At 47.2% G+C, this 16,647-nt stretch overlaps 2 protein-coding genes and 1 long non-coding RNA gene across 9 annotated transcripts in view; 1 reads left to right on the plus strand and 2 right to left on the minus strand.

The window, feature by feature from the left end:
* SPAG9 (sperm associated antigen 9) overlaps nt 1-6,268 on the minus strand; it is a 66,170-nt gene extending 59,902 nt beyond the window's left edge. Inside the window, exon 1 of one of the 2 annotated variants that reach the window (XM_076353755.1) lies at nt 5,865-6,268. In XM_076353755.1, coding sequence (XP_076209870.1) covers nt 5,865-6,170 — 306 coding nt within the window. In that variant the 5' untranslated portion in view covers nt 6,171-6,268. The remainder of the gene's footprint in view (nt 1-5,864) is intronic. The other variant, XM_076353757.1, reaches the window with a different exon arrangement.
* Nucleotides 6,269-6,756: 488 nt separating this feature from the next.
* LOC143167742 (nucleoside diphosphate kinase-like) lies at nt 6,757-15,460 on the plus strand. 6 transcript variants are annotated; one of them, XM_076353542.1, is made up of 7 exons: nt 6,757-6,869; nt 8,629-8,697; nt 10,521-11,097; nt 12,258-12,390; nt 12,913-13,014; nt 13,759-13,871; nt 14,226-15,460. In XM_076353542.1, exons 3-7 carry the CDS (start codon nt 11,075-11,077, stop codon nt 14,341-14,343), a joined length of 489 nt encoding a protein of 162 aa, XP_076209657.1. In that variant the 5' UTR covers nt 6,757-6,869; nt 8,629-8,697; nt 10,521-11,074; the 3' UTR covers nt 14,344-15,460. The 6 variants fall into 6 exon arrangements, with proteins under 6 accessions (XP_076209657.1, XP_076209660.1, XP_076209656.1 ...); XM_076353545.1 differs by lacking the exon at nt 10,521-11,097; XM_076353541.1 differs by lacking the exons at nt 6,757-6,869; nt 8,629-8,697 and having other exon boundaries at nt 10,425-11,097.
* LOC143167744 (uncharacterized) lies at nt 15,387-16,580 on the minus strand. Its single transcript, XR_012996591.1, has 3 exons — nt 16,140-16,580; nt 15,754-15,831; nt 15,387-15,570 (listed from the first exon to the last, which is right to left on the minus strand). It is a non-coding gene; the product is annotated as an uncharacterized LOC143167744 (long non-coding RNA).
* Nucleotides 16,581-16,647: the final 67 nt, after the last annotated feature.

Consider the following 16,647-nt stretch of genomic DNA (forward strand, 5'->3'; position numbering starts at 1 on the left):
AGACCGACACCCACCTCGCTACAACCTCCTTTCAGGTAGTTGTAAAGAGCGATGAGGTCTCCCCTCAGCCTCCTCTTCTCCAGGCTAAACAACCCCAGTTCCCTCAGCCGCTCCTCATAAGATTTGTTCTCCAGACCCCTCACCAGCCTCGTTGCCCTTCTCTGGACACGCTCCAGCACCTCGACGTCCTTCTTGGAGTGAGGGGCCCAAAACTGAACACAGCATTCGAGGTGCGGCCTCACCAGTGCCGAGTACAGGGGCACAATCACTTCCCTACTCCTGCTGGCCACACCATTTCTGATACAGGCCAGGATGCCATTGGCCTTCCTGGCCGCCTGGGCACACTGCCGGCTCATGTTCAGCCGGCTGTCGACCAGCACCCCCGGGTCCTTTTCCGACAGGCAGGACAGTGGCCATGGAAGTCGGAATCCGCTAAGGAGTGTGATGTTATAAGTGATTCGAATATAATTTTTTCCTACATATTGCTAGGAAAACTTAATGGGAAAAATACTTCAAACGCTCACACATCAACTTTTAACAAGCTACTACTAAGTTTTAGCCGATGTGTTTTATAGCTTTTACAAAAGCAGAAACTCATAATCCTATGAAAAGAGCTTCAGTTTAGCAGGGTCATCAGAAGAAGTTTTGCTTAAAAATTACTTCAGATGTAGAAATGCATCACAATCTATGAAGTGGAACAAGAGTTCCTTTCAGACAAGCTCTCCATGGCTATCACAGGACTAGGCATGGTGTTCATATGACTGTGCTTGAAGCTAACTCATGAAATGCTTGAGAAACAGCTGACACTAGCCCAGGTAGCACTGCTTTGGGTTCTGTGACTTAAAATGAGTTCTCCTGCTCCAGAAAGACAGATGTGCAAAAGTCAACACAAAGTTTGGGAATATTAATTTGTCAATGTATACTGAAAAACTCAAACTTTGAACTTGTCTCATGTCTCCTTTGTAGTAAGTGATACACGAGTTTTGCCCCTTTTATATTAAAGACTCAAGTCACGTCTGGCTTATTCTTAGCAAGCTCTCTTTTAAAAAAGGGCTTCAAAGTTCGACACAAATTTGGCACTGGGGCTAAAGGCCAACATGGTTTGTTAAATTAAACATGGGAAAACGTGAAAGAAGAATTATAAAACTGTAACATCTTTGTTTAGTTGCTTCTCCGATGATTTCCCAAAGTCAGATGTGTCTCATAACTTGCAAAAGGCCAGTGACAATTATACTTTTGAACAAACAGCCGTTCAAAGCCATCAATGTCATTGTTACTCATGAACTAAAGATAGATAACATGTTATATTTCCTCTCAAGTTCAGCTGCAACTATTAAAAGTGGGTTTGTATTAAAGTTAAATGGTTTGGTTATTTTCCACTAGTTTACCTTCATTTTGTTAACGTTAGAATTTAAGTTTCATCTCTTCAAAGTATTTTTATGATTAGACCTGGGCAATTTTTTTTCCTCTGCTGAAAACTATACCCGATCAAATCATGGACTGCGTACTTTAGACTTTGAATGTTTCTGTTCGGTTTCATCTCTCCTTCCAGTGATAGTATTAACACAGGCTGAGCCCCAGGAGATTGATCATCTCGTCCTGACTAAGCCTGTATGACTGCGATGGAAGGACTAGTCAGATAAACCACCACAGCAGCCAAGGACAGGCTGAGCACCCATATTAAGACTTTTTTTTTTAATTTACATTGACAAGACACTCACATATTGCACATCATCTGCATCATTTACAGTAAATTCAGCAACATATGTAGGAACATGTTAGCCACTCGGTATATAGATACTAGGCATTCTCTTATTTCAAGCCAAGCTACCAGTTACACAAAATACCAAGGCAGACACAAAAAAAAAAAATCTAGCTTTCCTCATTTTAAGTGACATCCTGTCTAGGCCACAAAGCCATATCTTACAGCTCAAACAAGAAGTGAGGGGGGTTTTGGCTTTTTTTTTTTTTTAGAAGAACAAGCTGAAGGACACCGATGCGTCTTTAAAACAATCAGACTGAATACCACAAGATTACAGAAGATACAGCTGGAACAGTCCTTAAAAGGTCATCTTGTTTCAAGGCTCTGATGCTCAGTGTTGATGTTGAGATCCTAATTTTAATTAGGATATAATGAGGTGTAAGCACAGGATATGATGCACACCTCCTTCTGCATGTGCCTACTGCTGAAACCCAAACCTGTGATACCTTCATAAACTATGTTTGGCAACTCCCATTTAATCCTTCCCATTTTCTCCAGGCAGTACCAACTACGTCATTTCAGACGGACATTTGTCTAACCTGTTCTTAAAAGACCTCCAATAAAAAGTATGAAAAAGTACTTCACAAATAAGATTCAGAAGTCTTTAATGTAATCAATTTTAAATCTACTTAAAGTTTACAACAATAATCATTGCAATAAACATGAACTCGGACCACACAATGGAACAGCACAGCATACATATTTGGAGCCCTCTCCCATGCATATAACCAATCGATCACTTAGGAACACAGTACTAGCCAAATGAAACATTTTTTCCTACATTTATGTCATCTTTTGTTTCCTTATATTTTAACTTGTTTTCCCGTCACACGATCCAGGTGCAATACCAAGCGTATCTGATGTCAGGGTTCCACCTACTTGGCAGTCTTTATTACCCCATGACATGTACCTCAGCAACTTTTATTGCGATGATGCCAGCTTTTCAGCCAACAGCATGTTCTTCCTGGAGCAGGTAGAGAAAGTTAACCACGAAGCCAGCTCAGATGGACTTGGGGTAGAAAAAATTGTATGTAGCTGAAAACCACCTAGTAACTTTTACACTATTTTAGCACGATTCCTGTAGAATGGATCTCAATTTTGCTCTCATATAAATTAAAAACACTTAAAACTCTTACTGCAGAGCGTTTACTTAACATGCAATCCTAAGGAAGAAAGTTAACTTTGGGAACAGTAAAAGGCAGCCACCAAGTTCACACTATCACTCAAACTTAAACTAATTTTCATGGTAGTACATCCTTTTTCATGGTTGCAAAAGTAGCAACCATGTATTGAACATCTGATTTCAAGAACAGCTTAATCCCACTAACAGCAGAAAAGCTAAAAGATGTATTAGACAGCTTGACATGGCTAAAAGGAGTAGATTTTATCCTGTTTCCAAGTCCACACAAAACCCCTTCTGCCAGCCACACACACCCAGGTATGGAGCAGTACGTTTCTACAGAAGTAAAACTTAGTAGTGTATAAAATAGCAGAACCCCAAATCCTTCTTCCTCTCCCACTTCTTTGTGGCAGGGCATGCTGCCTAACAATTGCTAAGTGGGAAGATAAGTTATGCAGAACTGTAAGCAGAACAGCAGAATAGCTGGTTCCTCTATTTCTTTAGCTATATCACAAAGCGTACCACGTTAAAAGTCAGACAAGTGACTTCACAGCAATTAAAAAGATCATGGCTGTTACCTAGAGGACTGAGAAGTAGGCCGAGAACTTCTGAAATAATCTTTTTTTTTTTTAAATCACTATAACAGAAGTCCATGGGCAAAAACTTTCAAGATGTTTCTTTAGTAACGCTTCTTAAGGAAAGGAAATAAAGGAGGCAAATTAGGACGACGGTGGAAGGAGATTCCTATTCAAACAGTAAACCATTAATATTCATCAAGATACTACTGCAAATAAAAATTCCTACAACAGCAAGCAGAAAGTAAAAGAAGGTATGCTAATTCTTCAGGACAGTCAGAACAGATGATAGGGAATATTAAACTTAGTAGCTCAAAATTCTCCATGTTGCTATCAGATCACACAAGGAACCTCCACAATCAGAGAAACGCACTAAGCCAGTAACTTGTTGTCCAAGAAAAATAGCGCTATATTCACGTTCCCTCCTTCCGTTTCAACCATACTGCACCCATCGGATTATCTCAACATTAAAAAAAATGGTTGCAACAATCAAGTCTGAATAAAACACGTACCTCATGAGCATACCATGCTTTATGACAGACATTTTCACATATGTACAGCATAATTGACCTCAGCACACACCGAAAAGATGACCTTTGCGCTTACAACTGAAAATACGGTCTTTGATCTAATTGCACTCTGGAAAGGATCAGTAAGCTGGCTTGCAGCATGACTACTAGTTTTTAGACTGCATAATCCTCGTCCCCTCAAGTTAGTTTACCATGATACAAAGAAATGGAGATCACAGTGACGTACACTACCAACATAGGTTATGTACAGCTCCTGAAGAGCCACAATAACACAGTTAATACCGTATTCTATTTCATCATATTGTTATGGTTTCTGTTCCGCTGCCCAAGGCCTGCTTTTTTCAATCTGGCAAATGCAGCCTGTGTTTCAAGCCTGATTGATTTTCTCATGAATTAGTTCAGAATATATTTATCAGTCTCATACTCTCTTAATAAAAATAAAATATGTTTTCTAAAAAGCCTTTTACATGCAGCTTGTGTCAGAACTAGTGATTAAGTCTTTACGGCAGTAGTCCCTAGACTGAAGTCCACAAAGCACTGCCAAACAACTACACGTTTGACAAGGAGGATGAACGGTCTGTTGGTCCAAGAGTTTGGGGGACACCGTTGACACCACATTACTTCGTAGCAAACAACCAAAGTCCTGCAACAATTTGCAGACAACATTTTTCACTGCCTTATAACCATAACGTATACAAATATTTGTACAGGGCTAATGTTTTCCAGATTAAGTTTTCATTATCAATATTGTCTTCACCCTCAGCATCATTATTTTTCCGATTTGTGCAAAATTTAGAAGGTAAGCGCGACCACAGAGATAAGCACAGGGCACGAAGTCTGGAAACAGACTTGTAAGATGGCTTGTTCTATTACAGATAATGCTGTCGATCCAATTTCCTACAGGAGTTTGGCGAGACAATGAGCTGGAGGACGTTATCCCGCGCAGCCGCTTTCTATTGTATCGCTTTATAATCTTGGGGAAAATAATGCTTCACAAGCTTATTTATGCCAAAGTAATTCTGCAGGGTTTTTTTTTTTAAACTCCTGCAGTGACATCCTAAGTCAGAGTTTGCCGTTGAGCAGTCCGCTCCACCTGTTGCTGACTGCAGCTTTTACGTACCAACCGTGAAGAACTACAGGCTGGACAGCACTTATTTCCATTTTTTTTTTTTGGCAACGCCTCCTCGCTGGTTTTTTTTTTTGTGAGTACCCTCCACAACTGACCCGAAACGCGCTACCCGCCTCCCGCCACGGAGACAGCCCGGACGGAAAGCGAAAGAGCGGCGCGGTCAGCACAGGGTCCCACGTTTGCTCTGCAGAGCGGTGCCGCTGTCCTCCGACGGACGCGGTGACTGGACGAGCGGCGCTTCCCAGGAGCTACCGAAGCCTCCTCCGGGAAGCGCTGGGCCGAGCGGGGGACCCGCGGGCGCACGGGGCAGAGCTCTGCCGCCACCCGCGCCCGCAGACCGCGCGGACCCGCTCCCCCGAGGCGCTGGAGGCCGAGCAAGCGGGGCAGGCGGGGACGGAGCGCTCCCTCCCTTCCCTCCTCCCAGAAACACGTCGCGACCTCAACCCGGCGCCCGGTGGCTCCCGGCCCCTCAGAGGGGAGCCTTCCCCCCCCCCCCCCCCGCCCCAGGGCCTCCCTTCGTGGGAGCCGGCAGGAGCCACCGCCGGGCCGCGGGGCACCCCGGGCCCGGGTGCCGCAAGCGCCCCGCCCTCGGCGGCCCCGAGGGAGGCGGCCCGGCCGCCGCCGAGGGCAGGAAATGCCCCCGCCTCCACGGAGGAAGCCCGGAGCCGCCGCCCGCCTCGGGAACGGGCCCCCGCCCTCCACCGGCTCCGCTCCCGCCTGGGCCCCCGGGCCCGGCGCCCGCCCTCACCTCCTCGGCCTGCTTGCGCAGCGCCTTCTCCCGCTCGTACTGCGTGAGGAGCTGCTCGTTGTCGTCCCGCAGCAGCTCCAGCTCCACGCTGGTCTCCTGGCTGTGGGCGCACACCGAGTCCAGGTTCTCCAGGACGGCCACCACCAGCGGCATCAGCTCGGCCACCACCTCCTCGTCGTAGCGCCCGATGAGCCGCTCGAACTCGCGGTAGATGGAGCCCGCCAGCCCCGACACCCGCTCCGACATCATGGCGGGGCCGGGGCCGCCGGGGTCCTCCTGGTACACCACGCCGTCCGCCAGCTCCATGGCTGCCGGCGAGCGCCTTCCCTCTCGGGGCCCGGCGGGGCGGCAGCACCTCAGCGCGCTCCCGGCGCCTCCTCCTCCCTCTGCGGCGGGGCCTCGCCTGCAGCCCGGGCGAGCGGGAGGGGGGGGGGGGGGGGACGGAGAGCGGCCCCGGCGCGCGGCACTGACCTCACCCGCCGCGCCGGGGCGGGGCCGCCGCGTCACGCGGGCGGGGCGGGGCGGGGCGGGGCGAGCCAGCCGCCCGCAGCGGCGCGGGGGGGGGGGGGGGGGCGGAGCCGGGCGGTGAGGGCGGCGTGGGCGGGGCGGCGGCACCGGCCGCCCTCTCCCGTCGCGTCCCTCCTCAGGAGAGCGCGGCGCCGCGGGAGCGAGGCGGCGGCCGCGGGGGTCGGGGGGGGGGGCTGCGGCGGGCCGGGGGTCACCGGAGCAACGGCCGAGGCGCCCGGCGTTGGTGGCGGAGGGCTGCCGGGCCCTCTGGCGGGGCGTTCGCCTGAGGGGAGAGGCTTAGGCCGCGGCAGTGCCGGGGCGGGGAGTCGGCCGGCCGGGCGGTGGAGCTGGAGAAGAGGCGCTGAGGCCCGCGGGCCGAGCCCCTGCGGGGAGGCAGCCGCCCGTGGAGGCGGCCTCCGGTGGGGCCGGGGCAGCGGGGAGGCGGGCCGCGAGCCCGAGGGATTGCACGACTCGTCTCCATCTCTCTGAATGGAAGATGTAAGGAAATGCTGCCCGGCAGGTTCACGTGAAAGCGTCGTTACTTACTTATTGCGCCCACAGGGGCACAGACAGATCGGGTGGTTCATTTAGGGACGACTGACAGAGCGAAAACGAGATTTTGGGACTCGCAGCTCACAAACGGAGCTTGGGTCGCCGTGCCGGCTGATCTCTGGCTGCGAAAAGGCCTTTCGTTGCTGATGAGGCCCCTGAATAAATTAATACCAGAAATCCCGTTTTATTAGCAGTAACACAACTTAGAAAGCATCTTGCACTTGCTAAAAGAGATCGGTTTTCCTAGGATTTGGAACACTGAATTCCCTTCTGGATCATGTGTTTCGTCGTGGGAATAACGTGAGCTATTCTAGACGTTTACGGTAAATTTGAAAACATCTACTGAGATTGGGAAGTTTCAGAGTTGCTTCACATCCCTCATTTTTATCAGATAGTTCGTATTTGGGGAAATGGCTATTTTTCATTAAGTAAAAGTATTTTATGTAGAACGGAGCTAAGGAACCCGGTGGCCCAGTGGCAGTACAGGAACAAGGAAATGTGTGTTTTTAAAAATGAAAAAGCTTGAGAAGTGGTGGAACTTTAACGGTGGTGATTGCATTAATTTCCACTGGAGAGCAGTAGAGGTTTGCACTGCATTTTCTCTCATTTGGACTGATTCTAAGACAGTAACTGTGCTTTAAATGCATATGCTGCGTTGTCTTTTTATGTAGTAAGCTAGTGGGTCTGCGCAGGAATGACGAGAAGAAAAGACTTCAGCCCCGTATGTTGGATTTCGTGCGAGTTCTGTTTAGGTACCATCCTCCTAAGCTAATATTCAACATAGTGCGGCCAGGGCACAGGCAGTTAAAGTACAAATTGATTTATAAACAAATATAAATATAATATATTTATATTCCTTATAAAAGGAAAGAAGAGCTGTTTGCCTTTTAATTATGACAAAAAAAATTACATCATTTTAGCTAAAAAATAATTAAAAAAAAGACACAATGTGTACTTTCCTACTGACATCTCCTCAAGTGCAATTTTCATTTAAATTATGGGAAATGATCCCCATGAAAAGATTTTTTTTTTTTTCCCATATTTCTCTCTCGCTGTTGTCCACTGAGGAAAAAATGCGACTTCTCTGTGTTTGCCTGCTGCCTGCCGTGGATTACAGTCTTTACTTGATGCAGGAGTGTTGAGGGAAGCTGTCTTTCAGAACTTCTCTCTCCCTTTAGGTCATACACGGTTTCCCATTTGCCTCAGCCGTCTGTGTTGCGGAAGCGAGCGAGCCTTTGGGGTGGGGGTTATTGACTTGCGGTTTTTTTCCTGAGCCCGAATGAATCTTGTAGGAAGGCTGCGAACAGCCGAAGCTGAGAGGTAGCTCCGTTCTGCTCTCAGGACAGGGTCGGCAGGCCATACCTAATTGCCGGGGACTTTTAACCTAGACCTCACCCGTTATTCATGCGTATTACTGCATAATGCGAGGACAGCTCTAAACAACTGCAGATTACTGTGAGGATAAAAATACCAATCGTCTGGAGCTGTAGCAGAGGTCCTTTTCTCTGTGTAGAGTTTTATAGTTATTGCCACCATACTTGGCAAATCGCACAAATACATTAGCTCAGAAGACGTACGTTCTGACAGATGGCAAAAATGGGTCAAGGTGTCTGCTGACAGCCTTTAAGGGAAGGGGTCTCTGGGGATATGCTATTTTTATCCTGTTTCTACTAGCAAAATTGAGAGATGTGGTTTTCTTTCACAGCTGGAGCGAGTCCATCGCTGAACAGGCAGGCCGTTGCCACTGGAGTTGCAGTCAGACTGACGAGTACAGGTAGAAGAGAGCCATTTGTGCTCGTGTTTTATCTCTAGTCACCTAGGGGGTTTCTAACATGGTTAAATGAAGCATTTAAAAAGATGAACGTTAGAAAAATTACCTGGGAGCCAAGTTTCAAGTGGTGTCAAAATGTATCTTGCTGACAGTCTTACCGTTGTGATCACGTTTTATGATGCGCACCCCACAGTCAGTGTGAGATCAGAAACTCGGGGATGGATTGAAAATAGAACAAGTCATGGAATTATATCCTAGTTGCTTGCCAGGAGATTAAGAGACTGTGATGACCTGTCAATTTAGTAAACTAATCAATCATATAAAACAGCAGAAAAGAAACCCGACAGTATTGTCTTTGTAGCTTGAAAGCACTGGCTGGCTGTGGTAACTACTAGAGTAAAATGCAATTCACACTCTTGGGGAAAGAACTGCCTGAAAAAAATTAGTTTTCTGAATAATAAGAAAAATTATATTCCCTATCCCTAGAAAAAACAGCTTATTTGAAAGTAAATTGATTTGCAGTTTGCCAGGGAAGAAAATTAGCCCTTGAATCGGTGTGGGGTGAGAAGAGCTTAACTGGGACTTTACCCAGAGGAAGAAATTGTTGTAAAAGCTTAATTCTGTGGTGCTTTATATCTTAAAGTGCAACAGAAATCAAGCTAAAAACAGAGGAATGATAGCAACACTTAGCTAAATGAGGAGTAGTATAGCAACGAGCAACAAAACATGTCAGACTTACGAGTCTGGTTATGAGGAGCAAGAGGTGCACAGCACAAAATGTGAGTCCCGATGAGAACTCCCCAGATGTCCTGAGTGGCACAGATATAGGCTGTTAGCAGAGATCATTATAAAGCTGGGGCCAAAACGACAAAGCTAGGAGCTATGTTTAAATTCTCATGAAATTTGGAGCCATTCACAGTCGGTCTTTTGCCTCAGGCTGGTTTAAAAATCTGTACTGGTTTTAAGTCATGTTTAAATGGCTTGAGCTCAGTAAATATGCTTAGTTCACTTACCGAAGACTTCGAAGGTCTTTACTTTCTCTTCCCATGATGAGTCCGTTTTTAGGAGATTATTTGTCTAGACGGCCTACTTCTTTGCACTTTAGGCAAACGTGTAATTTTCAGTGTAATTTAGTAATTTTGGTAGAATTTTCAGCCAGCAAAAAAGCTGCTCATTTATACATTAAAAATAACAAGGAAGCATACTTCTGTGGCGTGTCATGTACTATATAATGCACAACATGCTCTGCTAATCATGGATTAATCTCAAAAGTGACAAAGATGACCCTTATTTAATGAAGTTAAAAGACTTGGCGAAGATCTCACAGCAGACCTATGGTAAAGCTGCAAATAGTGCTTGCCCGCCTTACGGCAAGTCCTAAGCTTTAATCGTTAAATGACATAGTTTTAGCAAGGCTGTTAATAGATGCCCTGTTGCTGCTTTTAAGTGAGTATTTTTCTAAAAATTCTGTTTCTAGAGAGCTTTTTCTGTTTTTAAACATTATTTTGCCTTAGTGAGGATTACAGCATTAGAGTTTGTAACGGTAGTATGAAACGTCTTAAATAAACGTGTATTGAAACAACAGAATATAGTGGATCGACATTATCGGGAGAATACGCAGAAATTCCAAGTCCAAAATAACTTCAGGGGGGACTTGCTAGAATATACAATGCTGTGGGGTTTTTTTAAACATCTTTCATTAAATCAGAGACCTTGGAGAAATGAATACATCATAGTACGATCACACGTGGGAATACAGACCCCTGAATGCTAGTGAACGGGTTGTACCAATAGGTGCTTATGCCAGATCTAGATTCTCCCTCCAGAACTAAAAGCGAGACGGGGACGTGTGATGGATTGTAGCGACGAAAAGGGATCCCAAGTAAGGAAATCCATGCCATCGAACAGCTGAACTTGTCCCCGCTCAGCAGCACAGAGGGGAGTGAAATCCACATTATTTTGCTTTCAAGAAGAGCCAGGGAGCAGAGCCCAGAACGGTCACGCCGGTTTGAGAAACGGAAGCAGGCGAGGGCGGATCTCCTCCCGGCGGGACGTGCTGCCAGTGCGGGAGCGCGGGCCCCCAGGTGCGTTCTCCCCAGGTCTCTCAAAGGGAGTGAAATGCTCGAGGCAGAACAGCGAAGCGGTAAATTGTTGAAGGGAGATCTAAAATAGCACAACCAGCAAAAAAAACCCCTGCCTTCTTCAAAGAGGAGACTCAGAAGAAAACGGAACAGTATGACGACGAGATTTTTATTTAGGTGACTTTGCATGCCTTTTGTTAAATGAAAAATGAGGTTCAGCAGCTACGAGTTAAACGCTTAAAAAAGGCATTTCCCTGGCGTCCCCACTTTGAATAACCTGGAAAACAGAAAATCGGTAGATGATGGTCTCAACCAGCAGCAGGTACTCTGAGCTCCGTGCTGACGGCGGCGAGGCGGCGGTGCGGGGCGGCCCAGGCGGTGACGGGTCGGACGAAGAGGCCGGGGCCGCCGGCGGGAACCCAATCCCATTAGCGGCTTAGGAGTAAAGGTGCGGGCTGACACCGACCGAGAGGTCCCGGCACGGGGTACGGGGCAGCCGCAGGGCGGTGGAGGGGGGGGTCCCTGCGACCGGAGGGGGGCTGCGACGGCGACGCCCGCCGGCCGCACGGCGGGGGCTCCCGCGGGGCCCGGCCCGGCGCCCCCTGCAGGCGGGAGGCCGCGCCGTCGCCATGGCAACCGGCCGCCCCGGCCTGCGGCCGCCCCGAGGCGGCGGCCCCGGGGGCGGCTTAGGGTTAAGCCGCGGCTCGGCCGGCAGCGGCCGCCGCGACGGGCCGCCAGACCCAGCCGGGGCCGCCAGCAGGTGAGACGGGGCGGCGGGAGGGGGGCGCGGGGTGGTGCTGCGGAGAAAAGGCGCGGCGGGGCGGGGGTCGCCCGGCCCGGGCAGCCCGCGGGGCACAGGGGCGGCGGGGAGGGCCCCAGCCCGCCTGGCCTCGCCTCGCCCCGCCGCGGGCGGGGGCCAAACCCCGGCCCGTTTCAGGGCTTTTCTACAGCACCGACACGGCACCCATTGCTGCGTCCCGCGGTGCGCCCAGTGCCGTCCGCCCCCGAGTGTCTGCGTGCGTCTGTAGGTACCCGTATACCTGTGTGTGTGTGTACACACACAGACACGCACTTGCAGCAAAACAGTCTTCCAAAAAAACCCCAACCCGATAATATCGGTTTACAGATGAAAATGATGCGTATGGATTTATTCAGCCTACTTTGCCCTAAATTGCGGGCAGCAGCCTCCCGTCTGTGACAGTCTTTACCTTCCCTTCCACTTAGAGCTTTTCTGATTCTAATATTTGCTGATTGCTTGTTTCTATATGTGGCACATTGTTATTGTTTTAAACTTACTTTTGTAGCACTTGTGAAAACCCGTGTACAGCGATTATTTATCCGCTCGGTGCAGATCATGGGTTAATGACCTTCAGATGTGGCCGATTTAATTATAATGATAGCTGACATCGCACGCGATACAGGGCTGGGATTGCACTTGCCTGCTGATCCTGGAATAATGACTTTTATTCCCTTCCTCGTTAGGACGATGGCTTCTATCTCCGAGCGCACCTTCATCGCCATCAAGCCTGACGGAGTCCAGCGGGGACTGGTGGGAGAGATCATCAAGCGGTTTGAACAGAAAGGATTCAAACTGGTGGCCATGAAATTAATACATGTAAGCTTTCCTTAATTTGTATGTCTCCTTTTTCATATAAACTGCAGCCTTAAAGTAGAGCAGCAGGCTGTAACGACAAGCGTCATCTTCAGAACAGTTAAACCTGAAATTTTGCGAAGTCTTTGACTATTTTGGAAAAGTTCCAATTCCCAGCTCTGGCTAAATGCTTTAGACATGCCAAGCATGCTAATTTTGGTAACTTCATGTCCTTAGTCTGAAGAGAATATTCTTTTAGCTGCATCCTATACCTAATAAATATCTCCGAGTATCTTCAACAAATGCCAGGTCACATAAACTGTCTGTATTGGCAAAAGATACTTTGCTAAGTTCAGCTGTGGTTAAAGCAAACAGTTCAAGTTCGTATCGACCAAAGTACTTCTAGGAAGATGCTAGAAATGCAGAATTTTCAAGTGCGTGCAAGTTTTAGGATTAATAGTGCTCTGTGGTTAATCTGTGATTTCAGTATGCTCTTAAGTTCTTACAGTAAGCTGTTTTTGGCTGGTTGGTTGGTTTTTAATGCAGGCCTCTGAAGACCTTCTGAGAGAACACTACATTGACCTCAAGGACCGGCCGTTCTATGATGGTCTGGTGCAGTATATGCACTCGGGACCTGTTGTAGCTACGGTGAGTCCTTAAAAATGAAGCTCAGCTAAGGAAAATGCACTGTATAATTGTCTTACCTGCAATAAGATTGTGTTACCTATTGAATTCTAGTTTACTTTTAAAAGGACTTTAAAACCTAGATTCAAATACTGTAATTAGGAAGACATGCTGTTGACTCCTTTTTCTTTTAATCTTTGTTTCATAATCTTTCTCTCCTTTGAGTCAGTGTGTTGAGGAAGAAGGCAGGGGTAAAGGGGGAGCCAAAGCTGGGACCTTGGGAAACCGCAAACCTGCACAAAAAACCCGCTATGAGATGCCATGTATTAAGCAAGCTGAAAAATGCTGGCAGAATATTTTTACTATACTCCTAAGCCATAGTAACTTTGAAAATCTTTTTCAGTCTAACTTCATTAGAAGGGATTTTCTCTTCTTTTCCTTGATAGTGTATTTGTAAGATAGTTGAGCTGGAGGTCTAGATCTTCAGTGAGCAGACAGCTTTGTAAGGCTGTTTACCATATTGAGGTTTAAAATTACTCTCTTCCCGTCCTTGGTGAGGAGAGGTATTGTGCAGAAGGAGAGAACTTCAGTAGAGGCTTCAAGAATCTGACAGGAAAATTGGAGATAAAGTGTGTCTTGCTACTAGGAATATTCGGATGGTGATTTGTGATGGACAGCGTTGCGTAATCCTGGAAGGTATGATTAACTCTTACTACTTTATCTACCGCTAAGATTTAATAATCTCAATGGATTTTTTTTGTTTTTAAGGTGTGGGAAGGTCTTAACGTGGTTAAGACTGGAAGAGTGATGCTGGGGGAAACTAATCCATTCGATTCAAAGCCTGGCACCATTCGTGGTGACCTCTGCGTTCAGGTTGGAAGGTATGTTTTGAAACGATTGATATCATCTAAAGACACTAAATGTCCAGTGGTGTGTCATGATATATGTCATGATGTATGTAGGAACTGTGCTCCATCCTTCTCTATCTTATGCACGGAGCTGCCGTTCCCTGTGCCCGTGTCATGTTACGATCTAAAGATGGGAGTCGAGTTGTGGTCTTCCCCATCGACAGAAACGATGAGCAGAGCTGGGACGGCACGCTCCCTGCCTATTGCTGCTTTACCGTTACTTACAGCTTCTCTCCATAATGGAGACCGCTTCAAAAAGCGAAGCGTGCTTTGCTTTGAGTTTGAGGATGGTATTACTGCTTTTATATCCACCTTTTCTTTTCCTAGGAACATCATTCGCGGAAGTGATTCTGTAGAAAGTGCTGAGACAGAGATCAATTTGTGGTTCACTCCTGACGAACTGGTTGATTACAGAAGCTGTGCTCATGAATGGATCTATGAGTAGAACTGAGCCGATACCTTCTGATATTCTGTCTGTAAACAGCTGCTAGCCTCTAGCTGTCTCAACGCCCTTCATATAAACTGGTAGAAACCCGTCTCAGAATTCTCTGATATTGCTCTGTTGGGAATAGTAAATATAGTCAGTGTTCGCTGCTGCTTTGGTTAAAAAGCTGTCGAGTTATAGATGGAATTGTACTCTTAAAAAGCTGCTTCTGCGGGTGAGAGATACGAGGTTAAAACACAGAGCATATAACGCGTATATTGTCCCCAAACACTCTGTAGTCAAAGAGGGCATTTTGGTGAATAGAAAAAAATTTGGTAAAAATTTATTTGGTAAATAAATATGCAAATGGCTCAGTGTCAAAAGTTGACATTGTTAAAATGTTGGGGGACAACTGGTGGTATGTAAATATATTGATGGTGTGCCCAAACGCCGAGGACTGAACTTGGTATCGAGCGAATCCCCATGCCCAAGACGGCTGGAGAAAAAAAGCTTCTTTCTCCCTGCGGAACGCGCTGTGCCTGTACACAGAGCATAGCTTTGACTAAAATGAGAACTTTCCTCTAGATTGACACTGTTTCAGCTTGCTTTTTTTATCCCCACATGGGATTTATTTAGCATTTTAAGGAAGGATTAATAGGCCAGGCTTTCTGAAATGCCCTTTTATGTGAAAAGAAGATCAGCGTGGGTTGGTGAGGGAGATCTGCCTTCAGCCACTTCACTGTAGCAGTCCTCTGACGTTGCGCAGAGCAACAGGGCGCCGTTTGCTTTACTGACTGAAGAGCTGATAGTTCAGCTGTGTTCTCATTTGTGTCCTTTCCTTAATAGTTGGAACTACAAAGCGAGCTGTTCTTGGGTGAGGTATTTCAGAAGTGACTGTAGCTTTTTTTTTTTTTAATTTATTTAATCATGTAATGAAATACAGTCACGATAATGCTAAATGTATTTCAGTAGAGGTGCCTGCTTCTATCAGAGAAAACTATCCGCCTCTTGCAGAAATCTTAATAACAAATATTCACTAGCTGTACCGGATGAGGAACAAGAAATGTGTTGGGGTCAATATTATGTATTTATTTACCTGCAACCTGTATTCATTAAAAGCAAGAGGTTCATGAAGTTAGTTGTTTGATCTCCTAGATTTTTTTCCTACAGCAAGTTCTTGTTTCAAATACGAAACTGTGCAATGAATGTTGACGTCGATCTTCATAAAGTATCGTAAGCATCTAACTCCTGAAAAGAGATGGTGCAAAATAAAACAACAGTTGCTGTTTAAGTGAAATAAAAGGAAATTTTCATTGTATTGCCTTAGAGCTAATTAATGAGCATAAGGAGCGGGAACAAATTCCCTAACTACCAAACTGTAGGAGTGCTACAGGAGATAAATAATTAAGTTAAAGGGAACATGTGACAAACCTGTGCAGGGGGCGAGTAGTCTCCAGTTCCATTTTTGCTTGAAGGATTACTTGAGGTTTCTTTTTCTTGATTTGCTTACTATAAAATAGAGAAATTGGAGTTACCTGGAGACGGGGGGGTTGTCAGAAAGCTACTGATTAGTATTTCTAATGCATTTAGACCGAGAGGAGGTGGAGGTCGGCCATCTCTCGAAGAAGTGCAATACTCCGGCACGTCCGAGGTGCCCGAGTGAGCGCGTCCAGTTTCACCCATCGTAAGTGGCCCGTCAGTAAGAGACTGCGTCAAGTACTGCAGAGGGTGTTTCTTTAGTATTAGAATTGCAGTGAAGGTGTGTGATTGTAACTAGCTCAGGAGGATAAAACGCATTTTGTAAATCAGTAAAGTACCAAGCAGTAAACAGGTAACAACGCTCTTCCTCATTCTCGTCGTGATGCAGGTCCGGGGGCGGTGGAGTTTGACACCCGCGTTTTGACACTTCGCAGCTTCATCTTCCCGTGTCCCGACAGAAGAAATGTCACCGGTAGCTCTCCTGGCGCTCAGATCCTCTGTCGCTTTTCCGTGAGAAATAGTTTCAGGCAGCCGTAAGGCGTGCTGCGGGGTCGAGCTAGGCTGGCGGCAGCAACCGCGAGTCGGCCGGCTGCGGGGGTAGAGCAGCAGCGCGAGTACCTCTCGGTAAAAAAGGGTTTCGTGCAGCTAAACGCCCGTCGCCTTTCCGCCGCGGAAAAGGCTGACGCCCCCGCTGCTGCGACTGGAAGTTAATAACCCCCCAAGGCGGCTTTCGAGGAGGTGAAGGCGACCGGTGCCGCCGGCCCCCTGGGCGCAGCCCGGCCGACCGCTGCCCCAGCCCGGCGAGCGGCCCGCGGCCGGGCCGGCTGCCTGGCGCGGCGGGGGGGG

The sequence above is a fragment of the Aptenodytes patagonicus genome, chromosome 16, assembly GCF_965638725.1.
Source record: "Aptenodytes patagonicus chromosome 16, bAptPat1.pri.cur, whole genome shotgun sequence".
In the NCBI taxonomy this organism is placed as follows: domain Eukaryota; kingdom Metazoa; phylum Chordata; class Aves; order Sphenisciformes; family Spheniscidae; genus Aptenodytes; species Aptenodytes patagonicus.